The sequence below is a fragment of the Heptranchias perlo genome, chromosome 6 (assembly GCF_035084215.1).
Source record: "Heptranchias perlo isolate sHepPer1 chromosome 6, sHepPer1.hap1, whole genome shotgun sequence".
Lineage (NCBI taxonomy): Eukaryota > Metazoa > Chordata > Chondrichthyes > Hexanchiformes > Hexanchidae > Heptranchias > Heptranchias perlo.
Genome location: NC_090330.1, coordinates 83,264,749 through 83,281,831, shown reverse-complemented (window position 1 = coordinate 83,281,831; position 17,083 = coordinate 83,264,749). Strand labels below are relative to the sequence as shown.

The following is a 17,083-nucleotide window of genomic DNA, read 5'->3' as shown; positions in this document are numbered from 1 at the left end:
ATCAGCCCAAGCCTGGATGTTGTCCAGGTCTTGCTGCATGCGGGCATGGAATGCTTCCTTATCTGAGGGGTTGTGAATGGAACTGAACACTGTGCAATCATCAGCGAACATCCCCATTTCTGACCTTATGTTGGAGGGAAGGTCATTGATGAAGCAGCTAAAGATGGTTGGGCCTAGGACACTGCCCTGAGGAACTCTTGCACCAATGTCCTGGGGCTGAGATGATTGGCCTCCAACAACCACTACCATCTTCCTTTGTGCTAGGTATGACTCCAGCCACTGGAGAGTTTTTGCCCTGATTCCCATTGACTTCAATTGTACTAAGGATCCAAATGCTGCCTTGATGTTAAGGGCAGTCACTCTCACCTCACCTCTGGAATTCAGCTCTTTTGTCCATGTTTGGACCAAGGCTGTAATGAGGTCTGGAGCCGAGTGGTCCTGGCGGGACCCAAACCGAGCATTGGTGAACAGGTTATTGGTGAGTAAGTGCCACTTGATAGCACTGTCGACGGCACCTTCCATCACTTTGCTGATGATTGAGAGTAGACTGATGGGGCGGTAATTGGTCGGATTGGATTTGTCCTGCTTTCTGTGGACAGGAATTGCTGGGCAATTTTCCACATTGTTGGGTAGATGCCAGTTTTGTAGCTGTACTGGAACAGTTTGGCTAGAGGCGCATTCTCAAGCATACAAACTGGCACAAACACCATCCTCAGTAGCCAGACAGGCCCCATTTGGTTAAAAAAGTTTTCATGGCTGGATACTACTGCAATTGCATTAAATACATTTTCCTGGAAGATTTTTGTCACGGTCTGAGGGGGATGATAACTCAAACCCTACTAATATAGTGCCAGAAGATATATCCACTAGACACATTGATCCCGATTTTAATGGGGGTGGTGGGAACGGCAACCAATTTTTCCCCTCCCTGACTCAGAGGTGCTGGGGCAGACTGTAGCACTCCAACAACTGCTGAAATCAGCTAACTCAGCACAGAGCTGAAACTGAATCTGTGACCTTCTGATCTGCATAGTTTAGTGCTACACCAATCCCTTTACCCATTAGGCTGTCTGGGGAGCTGTGTGCAAAGTGCTTACACATCAATTGAAGAAAAACTAGTAAACTCAAAGGCCAGTTTGCTGAATTTTCATGAAGCATGAAGTATAATTTCAAAAATTGCTACTATGTATTAAGAATTACTGCACTTTTGTCCTGCAATCTACCACTGGTGATGAAAATAAAATATATCAAATGTAACATTCCACAGGTCTGTTTGCCACAAATTATAGAATTGCAGCAGCAAACAACTGATGAGACTAACTAGGCTATTTAGACTAACCTATTCTAAATTAAACACTGAATACTCCTCACTGTCATATTGCAAGAAGGTTGCAAATAAATTAATTTACCAGACATGTCAGTAAAAGAAAGGTTTCGCATTTTTCATAGTGGCATTTATCTCTTTGTTGAGTGTTAATCTGCCTTTTAAATGTTATGGAATTAGGCGTTTTAATAAACAAACAACCAAATAGCAATCTTTATGCGTGATTTGTAACTATAGAAACATTAAAATGGATGTTGGCTTTAATATATAGAAACTTAAAGCAATGCTACAAAAACCTAAAATTACTAACTTTAACAGCGAATTCCAGAATTTTTGCTCCTGATGCAAGTGCTTCTACAGTTTCCTCGTTGATCAGCTTAGTAATGAAGCTTCTTGCACTATTTCCATTCTGTGTCAGAAGCGCTGCCCAAATAGCTCTTGCAATAGGGGTATTATCTTCCGATACTTCAGCTGCATGATTATTTATGATTCCTATTCGGATATTGCTGCTTATTTTCTGAAATAAAAAGTACAATTATTGGTGATGCTTTCATAAACACCCTTTGAGATGTAGGAATTTGATTACCTTGAGAAGAATAACACTTTCGTAATTGCATAGCATACTTTTTATTATTTGACAAAAAAAATCCAACTTCTGCTTTTTATTCATACCAAAGTACTTTCAAAACAATGATATTTAAGAGAGCTCTATACTGCTTTTTGGAATCAAAAGTGTGGTATAAGAAGCTCTTTTATAAATTCTGCAACTTCTGAAATTGTCCAGCCAGTTTATATTTTCAGTCATCTTTCATGCTCCAAACTGGCTCTTTCGTGTAGAAAGCAGCTACTCACTTGCAAGAAATTCATCATGTTAATGCCCCTTTAAATCTTTTTGTTTTCAATTCAGGTATTTACATAAAGAATCAATTTGACTAAATAAAGCTAATATTTGAAAGCTTTACTGAACATAAATATTAATAAATTCATCCCCATCCAGCATTATTGACGGCAATTGATACTAGCTCAATTGCTAAATTTAAATCTGAGATAGATAGCTTTATGGCAATCAAAGGTATTAAGGGATATGGGCCAAAGGAAGGTATATGGAGTTAGATCATAGATCAGCCATGATCTTATCAAATGGCGGAGCAGGCACGAGGGGCTGAATGGCCCACTCCTGTTCCTATGTTCTTATGATCCTATTTGAATGAACATTAACAAATTTGAATAACTACCTGATGCCACAGATATTTTTCAGTAAGTGCTCAGCATATATGGTATAACTGGAAAATATCAGCACTGATAAATTCAATCGGTTTTGAACAAGCAGCTATTTGGTAACATAACAGATTTTAAAATATGGTTATATTAAGGTATCATGGAAAAAATCTGCCCATCAAAAAGTATTGCTCCACAAGCTTACTTCAGAATTAAGGTGTCACACTTGGCTCAGTGGTAGCACTCTTGCCTCTCAGTCAGAAGGTTGTGGGTTCAAACTCCACTCCAGAGATTGAGCACATAATCCAGGCTGACAATTCAATGCAGCACTGAGGGAGAGCTGCAGGGAGAGGTGATGTCATTCGGATGAGGCATTAAACAGAGTTTGCCCTGTCAGGTGGGTGCAAAATTTCCCACACCATTATTTGTAGAAGAGAAGGGGAGTTCTCCCCAGTGTCCTGGCTAATAGTTATCCCTCAACCATCACTGAAAACAAATGTACTGGTCATTAATTTCATTGCTGTTTGTGGGACCTTGCTGTGCAGAAATTTCCAAATTGGCTGCCATATTTCCTACAGTACAACAGTGACTACACTTCAGAAGTATTTCATTGGCTGCATAGCACTTTGGGATGTCATGAAAGGCGCTATATAAATGCAAGTTTTTTCTTTCTTTCTTCCTTTTAATTACTCTATAAACCACAGTCTTGCATAAAAATGTCTATCCATTTCAATTGCTTTCAAATCAACCAGAAATAGTATAAAAAAGTGATGGGATTTGTGCAGGATGACTGTGAAAGTGCTCACCTGGAGTAGAAAGCAAGAGAAGAGTAGCAGGAGAAAGTGAAAATATTCTGAGGGAAACGAGACCCGGGGGACATTCATGAATTACACTGAGACATAGGACTTGCAGAGACATAATCCTGATTTGCAGGTTATACCAGGCTTTCGCAAAGAATCATAGAATGGTTAGAGCACGGAAGGAGGCCATTCGGCCTGTCGAGTCCAAGCCGGCTCTCTGCAAGAGCAATCCAGCTAGTCCCACTCCCCCGCATTATCCCTGCAATTTTTTTCTCTTAAAGTACTTATCCAATTCCCTTTTGAAAACCACGATTGAATCTACCTCCACCACCCACTTAGGCAGTGCATTCCAGATCCTAACCACTCGCTGTGTAAAAAGGTTTTTCCTCATGTCGCCTTTGGTACTTTTGCCAATCACCTCCTCTAATTCTTGACCCCTCTGCCAATGGGAACAGTTTCTCTCCATCTACTCTGTCCAGACCCTACATGATTTTGAATAACTCTATCAAATCGCTTCTCAGCCTTCTCTGCTCTTAGGAGAACAACCTCAGCTTCTCCAGTCTATGGACATAACCGAAGTCCCTCATCCCTGGAATCATCCGAGTAAATCTCTTCTACACCCTCCATAGGGCCTTCACATCCTTCCTAAAATGCGGTGCCCAGAACTGGACACAATGGGCTCGATATTGCCAGGGCTGGGTGGTTGGGGGCGGAGGGGCTATTGGGCGCGTGGGTAATGCGCCCGGCGAAATCAGTCTGCCCCGAGCGCGATCGCAGCCTTATTGGATCCACTTACCTGTTCTTCCGGGCTCCCCACTGCTGATCTGCGCGTCGGGCGGACTGTGCATGCGCAGTAAGGTCTGTCAGCTGGAGGAGCTCTATTTAAAGGGGCAGTCCTCCACTGACCGATGCTGCAACAAATAGGAAAAAATACAGCATGGAGCAGCCCAGGGGGGAGGCTGCTCCCAGGTTTAATGATGCCTCACTCCAGGTATCATTAGATGGGGTGAGGAGGTGGGGGAGGACAGAGATCTTCCCCCCGGCGGGCGGGAGGAAGCGGCCTGCCTCTGCCACCAGGAAGGCCTGGCTCGAGGTGGCAGAGGAGGTCACTTGCACCACCAACATATCGCCCACCTGCATACAGTGCAGGAAGCACTGCAATGACCTAAATAGGTCAGCCAAAGTGAGTACACTTACTCATTCCCCTACACTCCGTCTGCCACATGACCGCCCCCACCCCACATCTCCTTCTGCACTGCCAACACTACTCTGTCACATCACCCCTCACACCCACTCAAAGCTCATCCTCACCTTACCTGCACTTACTCACCTCGCCAGTACTCATCCCGCCACTGCCACTCAACCCAATCCTCATACAATCTCATGGCTCTATCTCATACTCACCCTCTCATGCATCTCTTTCACAGTCAGCCTCACTCAACCTGCCACTACCTGTGCTGCAGCCACAGGGCATGCATCACATATGTGCAGTAGGAAGCGTAAGGCAAACGTGTTGTGAGCATGAAGGGGATGCACAAGGGTGTTTGAGGGTTTGTCATGGTTTTTACTTATATTTAATTTCTGATCAACTCACATCACATATTATATTGGCACCACTACTGCCAGGTCTTTGCGAATCTTGTCTGGTTTGTGCAATAATGTCCTTTCCTGAGGATCACAATGAAGACCCACACCTGATGCCACCCATTGTGTCACTGCAGAGTGGGTGTAGGTGTATTTGCAGGGCGATGTCCCCGGTGGCACTCTGGAAGGATGCGGAGGAGAAGTTGTTGAGGGCAGTGGTGACTTTGACAGTGACAGGTAAGAAGATGGTGCTCGGGCCAGCCAGGAGCAGCTCGGCATGAAGGAGGCTGCAGATGTCCACAACTACATGTCGAGTGACTCTGAGCCTCCGTGTGCACTGCTGCTCAGAGAGGTCCAGGAAGCTGAGCCTCGGTCTGTAGACCCTGTGGCGAGGGTAGTGCCCCCTGCGAAGCATCTCTCTCAGCAGTTGCCCTCCCTCCTGCTGTGCAGGTGGATGTGTCACAGCACTCTGTTGTGGAGCTCCACGTGTCAGAGGTGGACGGTTTGGCCGGCGAGGCTGGTGATGCTGTTCGCCCTCCGAGGAGGTCATGACTGCAGCTACGGCGGTCCCCATCCGGAAGAAGTACATCTGAGGGGGTCTGCAAGGTAGGTACATGTCTCTGGACCCCGGGGTAAGTGTGGAAGTTGGTGAATTTTCTTGTCAGGAGGAGGGTGGTGGTGACAGAATGGCCTCCTGCAATAAGTGAGGGTCTCTCCACCCCCCCCCCCCCCACCACCTCCACCTGTCAAATGGACCTTTGCAGCTGCCACAGGTTGATAGCTGCAACACATCCATTTCAACTAGGAGTGTTTCCCCCAGTACGGGAAACAGTCCCAGTTGTTTCTAAAATCCCACCCCTCCTGACATATTCCCTTAATCAGGTCTGTTAATGACCTGAAATAGCAGGGTAAATACTCTCAAGTGGCACCCCACTGGCTTTAATTGCCTGCGGGAGTTCCACATGCGGGGGCTGCCCGCGCACATCGGCGCGTCTGTGGGGAACCCGGAAGTGGGCGGGTTGGAGCCGGGCTCCCAACCCGCTCCGGGATTCCCCGATTTTCGGAGCCCCCCCGCCAGGAACGCACCTGATAGCGGGTGCTAAAATAGAGCCCAATATTCCAGTTGTGGTCGAACCAGCGTTTTATAAAGGTTCATCGTAACCTCCTTGCTTTTGTACTCTATGCCTTTATTTCAAATAAAATTGCTGGACTATAACTTGGTGTTGTAAAATTGTTTACAATTTATTTATGAAGCCTAGGATCCCATATGCTTTCTTAACCGCTTTCTCAACCTGCCCTGCCACCTTCAGCGATTTGTGCACATATACCCCACCGATCTCTCTGTTCCTGCACCCCTTTTAGAATTGTACCCTTTAGTTTATATTGCCTCTCCTCGTTCTTCCTACCAAAATATATCACTTCACACTTTTCTGCATTGAATTTCATCAACCACATGTCCACCCATTCCACCAGCCTGTTTATGTCCTCCTGAAGTCTATCACTATCCTCTATTCACTACCCTTTCAAGTTTTGTGTCATCTGCAAATTTCGAAATTGTGCCCTGTACACCCAAGTCCACGTCATTAATATATATCAAGAAAAGCAGTGGTCCTAGTACCAACCATGGGGAACACCACTGTACACCTCCCTCCTGTCTGAAAAATAACCGTTCACCAATACTCTCTGTTTCCTATTATTTAGCCAATTTCGTATCCATGCTGCCACTGCCTCCTTTATTCCATGGGCTTCAACTTTGACGACAATATCTCTAAGAGACCTACATACATGTTAATCATCCAAGTTTGTCGCAGACAGTGTTTCAGGAAGGCACTGTCCGTGTTTGCTGAGGAAAATCAGCACAGACCAGGCCACAGCCATAGCTCCTACCCGCTGCTACTCCTGCTGTAGTGACTGAAGTCATTGCACACTGTGGGTGGGAATTCTCAGGAGGAGAAGAGAGAGAGAAGGGAGAACTCAAAAGCAACTCTTTGCAAGGGAAGAGGAAGAGAGAAAGGGGAGAAGCCGGGAGCATCTCTTTGGGGGAGGAGGGAGTCGGCGGTGGTGGGGGTGCGGGGAGTGGAAGCACCACTTTACAGGAGCGGGAGAAGAGAAGCAGGAGGCAGCAATGGAGAGGGAGAGGAGGGAAAGAGGAGAGGTCAGGAACAGAGGAGTACCAGTATTAATTGATCAGGAGAGAAAAGGGAAAGAAGGGGTGTTTAAGCATTAATTGAAGGATGGAGAGAAAGAAAAGTGTAAAATGAACTGGGTCTTGACAAAGAATGTCAGAACTAGATGGATTAAAGGGAGAAAGAGAGTGTTACTATGATTTGGTGGGGTGTTAAATGAAGTAAAGTGCCTCTGGACTGGGTCCACAAGGGGTGGACTGCTTCTGGGTGCTGGGAAAGGGGAGCACTGTGCTGCCTATAGACTTGACTGGAATGATCCTATGGCCAATAAGCCTGGGTTTGAATCTCTTATTTGCTATTAGACAATTAAAAAAAAATAATTAGGACTTTTAATTATTTCTGTTATTGGAAGAAAGAAGATTTAAAATATAAAAACAATTCATTCCAAAAATGACAAATATGAGAGCAGTTTTCAATTAAATTAAGCAAAAGTCACTTGCTATTTATTTAAATGACAAAAAAATGCACCTCTCCCCATGAAAAGAAATCTTAAGGTTAATTTTACATATTCCCAGCATGGAGCTTCACCCATCAGGAGCACACATCAGGAACTTGGAAACATGCTCCCCACAGATTTAGTGAGCAGACACTTGAATTCTCGATATGCACTCCTGGCAAATGAAGCTCTGTGCCAGGTGTGCAAATTCATCAAGTAACTCTGCTTGTGCCTCCCAGGCTTGTATCTCCTTTCAGACTTTCATGTATTTTTGTTTCTCCACTCCCCCCCCCCCCACCCCCCATCCAAAATAAGTAAATGGCTATTTAGTTTTTTGGAGCAATATGTGCTAGAACCAACAAGAGGGCAGGCCATACTAGATTTAGTAATGAGTAATGAGCCAAACTTAGTTAATAATCTAATAGTAAGAGAACATTTATCTAACAGTGATCATAATATGATCGAATTCAGTGTTAGGTTTGAAAAGGAGAAATGTAACACAGTTACTATGATTCTAGATTTTGGTATAGAATCGTAGGGCTTGATTTTAAAACAGAACTGCGGGTGCGTTGGGGCGAAGAAAATCGGGTTTTCCAGAAAAGGGCAGAAATCCCAGCTTCAACACGCCTAAGAATGCGCATGACCCAGAGTCATCTGGGTGCGCACGGCGCTCCCGAACCCGGAAATTACGCCTCCAATTAAAGCTGGCAGGACAATATTTAAACAAGGTGTTCAAATACTTAAATACTTGAAATGTTCATAAATCTAATTAAGAGTGAAGGCAAGTGATTTCAGCACTGCCTCGGTGTGTTTCCCATGCTGTGTGAAACGCGCCATGGGGAATGAGTCGTGTTTCAGCCAGCAGCTACTTGGACATTTAAATCCCTGTTTGACAGATGGGGATAAAAGGTGAGTTATTGCAGCAAGGCACTCAGTTCTCTCAGACTAACTTTTGGCTGGGAGATCTTTGTGCTTAGACTGAAAATTCTTGGTTTCCGCTCAGAATTGTTCTGTTTACATATATTTACCAACTTTTCGGACCCCCTCAAACTGACACCATCAGGATGGGGGGGGCACGATGGCTGCTTTCACCAGTACATCCGAGGACGAGAACATCACCATTCTCGTCAGGCACGGCATGCACTTCCGACACTTGCAGCTCCACAACACAGTGCTGCGCCACAGGCACCTGCACAAGAGCACAGAGAGGAACAACAGAGAGAGCAACATCGCAGGAGGCACCACCCTCGTCAGAGGGTCTACTGACCAAGGCTCAGCTTCCTGGGCCTCTCTGAGGAGCAGTGCACACGGAGGCCAAGAATTAGTCACCAGGTGGTCGCAGAGATCTGCTGCCTCCTTCATGCTGAGCTACTCCCGGCTGGGCCTGGAGGCACCTCATTACCCATCGCAGTTAAAGTGACCACTGCCCTCTACTTCCTCACCTCTGGGTCATTCCAGGGTGCCACCGGTGACATCACCGGGGTCTCTCAGTCGTCTGCCCACAAGCGCATAAGGCATGTCACCGATGGTTTGTTTTGCAGAGCCTCGCAATACGTCAACTTCCGCATGGACCACCTCAGCCAGACGGAGAGGGCAGTGGGATTCCATGCTGTGGTTGGCTTCCCATGTGTACAGGGTGCAATCGATTGCACCCATATAGCAATACGAGCACCTCCACACGAGCCAGGACTGTTCATAACAGAAAGGGGTATCACTCCATCAACGCTCAGCTCGTTTGTGACCACCGCAAAAGATTTCTTCACGTGTGTGCCAGATACCCTGGCAGCTGCCACGATTCGTTCATTCTGAGGGACTCCAGCATCCCGGGCCTCTTCCATGCACAGAACACCCTTAAGGGCTGGCACTTCAGGGACAAGGGACACCCCCTGCACAGGTGGCTCATGACACCTCTGAGGAACCCCATCAGCGAGCAACAGTGTCGATACAACAACAGCCGCATCGCCACCAGGTCTATAATTGAGTATGCGACTGCTGAAGATGCGATTTCATTGCCTCGATCGTTCTGGGGGAGCGCTTCAATACGCACCAGCAAGAGTAGGTCGCATTACAGTAGTGTGTTTTGTCCTGCACAACATGGTGGAACAGAACAGAGAGGGGTACCGGTTGATGAGGCCCCATCCCCTCATCCACCATCCACATCTGCCATCCACATTGAGGAAGAGCAGGAGCAGGAGGAGGAGGAGGAGGAGGATGACGACCACGACGACCCCATGGGGAGAGCAGCAGCTGCTTTTGAGGCCAGGGAGTCACTTATACGTGAACCGTTCTCATAAGATCACAAAGTGAGAATAGTCCAGGCCTCATAGTACCTGGAAAGAGCAGTGCCAACATCAGCCCCTCTCCCCCAACCAGCACCAAACAGTCCTGCAACTGCACATCCACCCAATGTAAAGCCACTCACTGGGTGTCATCAAGTGTCACCATTAATGATGAAGCACATGAAAGGGCACTATCACAAAAGACAGTCAAGAATGGGCAAGACGTAGCAGTAGTGGTGAGAATGACAACATTTTATGTGACTTTAACAAAAAGCAAATATAAATGAAAAACATGACAGTCTGTCACACACCCTTGAGTCACCCTTCGTGATCAGAAATCCTTAGCTTTTCTCTTCCTACCGCTTCTACGTGGTGCATCCCCTGCAGCAGAGGTAGTGGTAGGTTGCTCATGTCCATGGCCAGACTGCTTAGATGCTTTCGGCCTACGCCCTCTGGGTTTTGGAGCCTGTGCAGGGGCAGGCTCAGCCACTTGGAGAAGAGGCAGCATTGTGGATACTAGTTGAGAGGGGGGCAATGGGAGAGACGTGGGAATGCTGTGAGTGGCGTCCCCACTTCCATATCCCCTTTCACCATCTTCTCTTGGACCAGGCCCACATCACTCCTACCACCCTGCTGGAGAACAATTTGGAGGACACGTGTGACGCCTTGTAAGCCCAGTTCCTGTCTGCCTGTTTAAGGCAGCAGAATTTTGTTCACCGTGAGTTCGAACGACCATCATCCGGGCCTGAATGGACTCATTTGTGAGCCGTGCTTGAAGCTCAACAGAGGCTAGCCTTCTCTCCATTGCAGACATTTCCGCAGTTTCCTGCGACACTATCTCGGAGATTCCCTCATGTCCCTGTGACACTATCTCAGAGATTCCCTCACATACCTGTGCCACCATTCCACTCATGCAGGAGTTGGACTCCTCCATCCTCTGCGCTACTATGGAGAGTCCGCGTGGCACCTGTTCCAGCACCTCGCAAATGTGCTGCTGTCCCTCGATCATTCTCCTTTTAAAGGATGGCCTCCGGGGTTCAGCATCTGCGTCCGGCTGAGCAGAGCTTGCAGAGGAGAGTGCACCCACCGACGCGGACTCTCCACAGCTGCCCCTGCCACCAGTGTCTGCTCGTGCTCACTTGTGTGTGGTGACACACCAGGTGCCAACCCAACTAACAGACTACTAGGACCCACCGAGGTGTGAATATCTGCGCTGGTGGATGGCTCGCTAAGATGTGACGGTGCACCCTCAGAGGCCGGGAGCTCCTCTGAGGAATCACCCTCTCCCATCACTGCGGTCGTTGAACCACCTGAAAGAGAACAGAAGGCAATATTAAGCATCATCCCAGATGTGTCATGTTGCAATGAGCATACTGAGATGTTCAACATGCCAAGCATTGTTAACATCAATTCATGTTGTGTGTGATGAACGTTAAAGTTGTGTCATCAGACGTTTGTGGGGCGCCAGTCTTGGCGTCCCCGACGGACAGGCACTCGAGGGTGTGGCTGATCTCCAGGGCCTCCACCTTCACCTCTGTGAGGGCCACTATTTGTTATGGCTCCCCTTCAGTCCTCGCCTTCTCGAGTGCATTTTGCGCTCTCCTCTCCTAGAAGGGGAGAAAGTACAGACATGTGAGTGAGTTACTGTGAAGTGGCCAACTGATGAATGCATTGCTTTGGGTGAGGCTGATCCTGAAAGAGGTGCATCAGAGGGTGAGTATGAGACAGAGACATCACATTGGATCAGGACTGGGGTGAGTGGTCGTGGTGGGGTCACAAATGGGAAGGAGAGGAAGTGCTCAGAAAGTGCAGGTAAGTTGAGGATGAGCCTTAAGTGGGCATGAGGAGTGATGTGATGGAGTAGTTTTGGCAGTGGAGAATGAGTTTGGGGGGGGTGCAGGGGCGGGGGAAGAGGGCGGTGCTGATGTACAACACGAAATGCAGGAGAGTCAGTAAGTGTACTCACTTTTGCTGAACTAGTTAGGTCATTGAAACGCTTCCTTCACGACCCATGTGCGGCAGATGTTGCTACTGCTGGTGACCTCCTCTGCCATCTCAAGCCAGGCCTTCTTGGTGGCAGAGGCAGGGTGTTTCCTCCTCCTCCTCACCCCGGCCAGTAGCACCTGAAGTGAGGCATCGCTGAATCTTGAAGCAGCCTTGCCCCTGTGCTGCTCCATTGAGTCTTCTTGCTCTTTGCTCCAGCAAAATCCATTGGAGCAATGGCCCTTTAAATGTCGACTCTGCAGCTGACAGCCTGTCATGCAGGTGCGCAGTCCGCCCACTGCGTAGCTTTCGGACGGCAAACCCGGAAACAAGGTTAAGGGGCTCCAATTAAGTCGTGATCGCCTGGGGAACGGTAAGTTTTCAATATTTGGGTTTGCCGTGCGCCTATTGACACCCCCCCGCCCCCGCTGCCCTTTTAAAATCGAGCCCATAGGATGGTTACATTCGGCCCATCGAGTCTGTGCTGGCTCTCTGCAAGAGCAATCTAGCTAGCCCCACTCCCCCGCCCTATCCCCGTAGCCCTGCAAATTTTTTCCCTCCAAGTACTTATCCAGTTATCTTTTGAAAGCCACGATTGAATCTGCCTCTACCACCTCCTCAGGCAGTGCATTCCAGATCCTAACCACTCGCTGAGTAAAAAAGCTTTTCCTCAGGTCGCCTTTGGTTCTTTTGCCAATCACCTTAAATCTTTGCCTTCTGGTTCTTGACCCTTCCACCAATGCGAACATTTTCTCTCTATCTACTCTGTCTAGAACCTTCATGATTTTGAACACCTCTATCAAATCTCCTGTCAATCTTCTCTGCTCTAAGGAGAACAATCCCAGCTTCTCCAGTCTACCCATATAACTGAAGCCCCTCGTCCCTGGAATCATTCTAGTAATTCTCTTCTGCACCCTCTCTAAGGCCTTCACATCCTACCTAAAGCCCAGAACTGGACATAATACTCCAGTTGTGGCCGAACCAGTGTTTTATAAAGGTTCATCATTACCTCCTTGCTTTTGTACTCTAAGCCTAGGATCCCATATGCTTTCTTAACCGCTTTCTCAACCTGCCTTGTCACCTTCAACAATTTGTGCAGATATACCCCCAGATACCTCTTTTCCTGCACCCCTTTTAGAATTGTACCCTTTAGTTTATATTGCCTCTCCTCGTTCTACCTACCAAAGTGTATCACTTCACACTTTTCTGCATTGAATTTCATCTGCCACATGTCCGCCCATGCCACCAGCCTATCTATGTCCTCTTGAAGTCTATCACTTTCCTCCTCACTGTTCACTACCCTTCCAAGTTTTGTGTCATCTGCAAATTTTGAAATTGTGCCCTGTACGCCCAAGTCCAAGTCATTAATGTATATCAAGAAAAGCAATGGTCCTAGCACCGAACCCTGGGGAACACCACTGTACACCTCCCTTCAGTCCGAAAAACAACAGTTTACCACTGCACTCGGTTTCCTGTCTCTTTGCCAATTTCTTATCCATGCTGCCACTGCCTCTTTTATTCCATGGGCTTCAACTTTGATGACAAGCCTATTATGTGGCACTTAATCAAAAGCCTTTTGAAAGTCCATATGCACAACATCTCATCAACCCTCTCTGTTACCTCATCAGAAAACTCAATCAAGTTAGTTAAACATGATTTGCCTTTAACAAATCCGTGCTGGCAAGGCTAACTTTAACGGGATGAGACAGTGACTGACGACAAAGCTGCTATTGGATAAAACTAAGGGTGAACAGTGGGAGGTGTTCAAAAAAAATAATTTAACTTAATACAGGACCAGTACATACCCTTAAGGGGCAAGAGCTCTACTTACCAAATAAAGCAGCTATAGTTGACAAAAGAGGTAAGATATCACATAAAACTAAAGGAAAGAGCGTACAAAAGTGCAAAGAATAGTGTAGCTCCATGGGACTTGGAGAGATGTAAAGAACAGCAAAAGAAGACAAAAAGATAGTAAGAGCTGAAAATGGGAATACAAAAAGAAATTTACGAGGGATATCAAGATTAACACAAAATGTTTTTACAATTATATTAGAAGAAAAAGGGCAGTCAAGGGTAATGTGAGCCCTTTAAAAACAGATGAAGGTAATATTGCAAATGAAAATAAGGAAATGACAGACATGTTGAATAATTCTTTTAGAATAATAGAATCATAGAAAGTTACGGCACAGAAGGAGGCCATTCAGCCAATTCAGCCCATTGTGGCCATGCTGGCCAAAAAAGAGCTACCCAGCTGAATCCCACTTTCCAGCACTTGGTCCGTAGCCCTGTAGGTTACGGCACTTCAAGTGCACATCCAAGTACTTTTTAAATGAATTGAGGGTTTCAGCCTCTACCACCCTTTCAGGCAGTGAGTTCCAGACCCCCACCACCCGCTGGGTAAAAAAAATTCTCCTCAGCTCTCCACCAATTACTTTAAATCTATGACCCCTGATCACTAAACTGCTCTACTATGGGAAATAGGTCCTCCCTAACCACTCTATCTAGTCCCATCATAATTTTATATACCTCAATTAAATCTCCCCTCAGCCTCCTTTGTTCCAAAGAAAACAACCCCAGCCTATCCAATCTTTTCTCATAGCTAAAATTCTCCAGCCCTGGCAACATCCTCATAAATCTCCTTTGTACCCTCTCTAGTGCAACCACATCTTTCCTATAATGTGGTGACCAGAACTGTATGCAGCACTCAAGCTGTGGCATAATCAATGTTTTATATAGTTCTAGCATAACTTTGGTGGTGATTTTAGGAGGCAAATGTGGGTGCGTTGGGGCTCCGAAAATCGCGCAAATTCCATTCGGGTTCGGAAGCCAGCTCCAACCCACCGGCTTCCGAGTTTCCCAGGGACCCACCTGTGTGCGCGCGGGCGACCTGAAACCGGAAGTCCTGCCGGCAATTAAAGCCAGCGGGATGACAGTTAAAGAGCCAAATGTACCTCATTGAGGTACTTAACCCACTTTACCTGTGACAGATAAAGGGATTGGAAAGATTTTTTAACTTACCTGGGCGGCTTGCCCACCGCTTCTGATTCACGCCTGGTGAAACCAGATCAGGGAACAAGAACCAGGCGTGAAGGGCCGGATCGGGGAACAAGAAACAAAATAAATTAAATAAAAAACATGCAATGAAGTGAAGACACTAAATGCACCTACCTTTGAAACCTGCTCTGATGTCCGATGTCTCCCGCTCCGATGTCCCCCTCTTCACCCTCCCGATCTCAACCCCCCGATCTCACCCTCCCGATCTTCCACCGATCTCACCCCCCCCCCGATCTTCCCCTCTCTGCCCCCCCCCCCAAATTTTCCTCTCTCCCCCCCCACCCCCGGTCTTCCAGTCCAGTGCCGGATGACGTCTCGCTCTCTCTCTTTCTGGCCCTCCCCTCGCGTTGCAGCTCCTGATGGCAGCCAGCCTATCAATCAGGTTGGCTGCCGGGCGTGAAACCCGGAGAGGACGTTAACCACTATCAATCAACGTGCAATTGCGTCGGAAACGATAAGTTTGGTTCATGCGGCTTTACTACATGCCCAATCGCACCCCCACCACCCCCCGACCCCGGCTGCCATCCCACCTTCCCGCTAATATTGGGGCTTTTTTGTCAGTCTTCACAGTAGAGGAAGAGGATAATATACCTGACATTCCATAAAAAACTAATAATGGATCAAGGTCTGGAATTCACTAAAGTTAACACAAGCAAGAACAGAGTGTTAGAAAAAGTAATGGCACTGAAGACAGACAAATCCCCAGGACCTGATGGTTTCCACCACAGGGTTTAAAGGAAGTAGGTGAGGAAATTACAGATGCTTTAGCCATAATCTTCCAGAGCTCTCTTGATTCAGGAACTGTCCCTTTAGGTTGGGAAATTGCAAATGCAACTCCATTATTTAAAGAAAAGTGAGAGAGAGAAACCAGGAAATTATAGACCTGTTAGTCTAACATCTGTTGTGGAGAAGTTATTGGAATCTATGATTAAGGACAGAGTGACTGAGTACTTGGAGAAATTTGAGCCGATTAGAGTGAGCAAACATGGAAAGTAGGTCATGTCTAACGAATCTAATTGAATTTTTTGAGGAAGTAACTAAAGTAGTAGTCAGGGGAATGCCTATGGATGTAGTTTATATGGATCTCCAGTAAGCATTTGATAAGGTTCCACATAAGAGTCTGTTGGCTAAAATTGAAGCTTATGGAATTGAAGGCAAATTATTGACTTGGTTAGGAGATTGGTTAGGCTGTAGAAGACAAAGATTAGGGATAATGGGTACGTACTCAGATTGTAAGGAAGTGACCAGTGGTGTCCCTCAACTATTCACTATATTTATTAATGACTTAGATAATACAATAGAGAGCAATTTTTCCAAGTTTGTCGATGACACAAAGATTTGGCATGGTAAGTAGTGTAGACGGGAGAACAAAATTACAAAGAGACATTGATTGATTAAATGAGTGGGCAAAACTGTGGCAGTTGGATTCCAACGCAGGTAAGTGTGAGGTCATCCATTTTGGACCAAAAAGGATCAATCTGAGTATTTTTTTAAATGGTGAAAAGCTCGGAACAGTGGTGGTCCAAAGAGATTTAGGGGTCCATGCACACAGATCACTAAAATGTAGTAGTCAGGTACAAAAAATAATCAAAAACACTAAGGGAATGTTAGCTTTCATAACTAGAGGGCTAGAATATAAAGGGGAGGAAGTTTTGCTACAGCTATACAAAGCCCTGGTTAGACCACGTCTGGAGTACTGTGGGCACCGCACCTTAGAAAGTAAATATTGGCCTTAGAAGGAGTGCAGTGCAGATTCACCAGAATGTTACCAGGGCTCCAAGGGTTAGGTTGTGAGGAGAGATGATATATACTAGGCTTGTATTAATGGAATGTAAAAGGTTAAGGGATGATTTGCTTGAAGGTTTTAGGATTTTGAAAGGAATTGATAGGGTAGATAGAGAGAAACTTTTTCCGCTGGTAGGGGAGTCTAGGACAAGGGGACATAACCTTAAAATCGGAGCCAAGCCATTCAGGAGAGAAGTTAGGAAACACTTCTTCATGCAAAGGGTGGCAGAAGTGTGGAATTCTCTCCCACAAAAAGCAGTAGATGCTAGCTCAATCAATAATTTTAAATCTGGGATCGATAGATTTTTGCCTGCCTAGAGTATTAAGGGATATGGAGCTAAGTGGGTGGATGGAATTAGGATACAGATCAGCCATGATCTCAATGAATGGCGGAACAGGCTTGAGGAACTGAATGGCCGACTCCTGTTCCTATG

General features: G+C 46.5%; 1 protein-coding gene across 2 annotated transcripts in view; it reads right to left on the bottom strand.

Annotated features, from left to right (window-relative positions):
• Positions 1–17,083, bottom strand: part of uggt2 (UDP-glucose glycoprotein glucosyltransferase 2) — a 685,376-nt gene that overhangs the window by 369,652 nt on the left and 298,641 nt on the right. For both annotated transcript variants that reach the window (XM_067986476.1, XM_067986475.1), the window contains exon 22: positions 1,635–1,841. In XM_067986476.1, the coding sequence (XP_067842577.1) occupies positions 1,635–1,841 (207 nt within the window). The remainder of the gene's footprint in view (positions 1–1,634; positions 1,842–17,083) is intronic.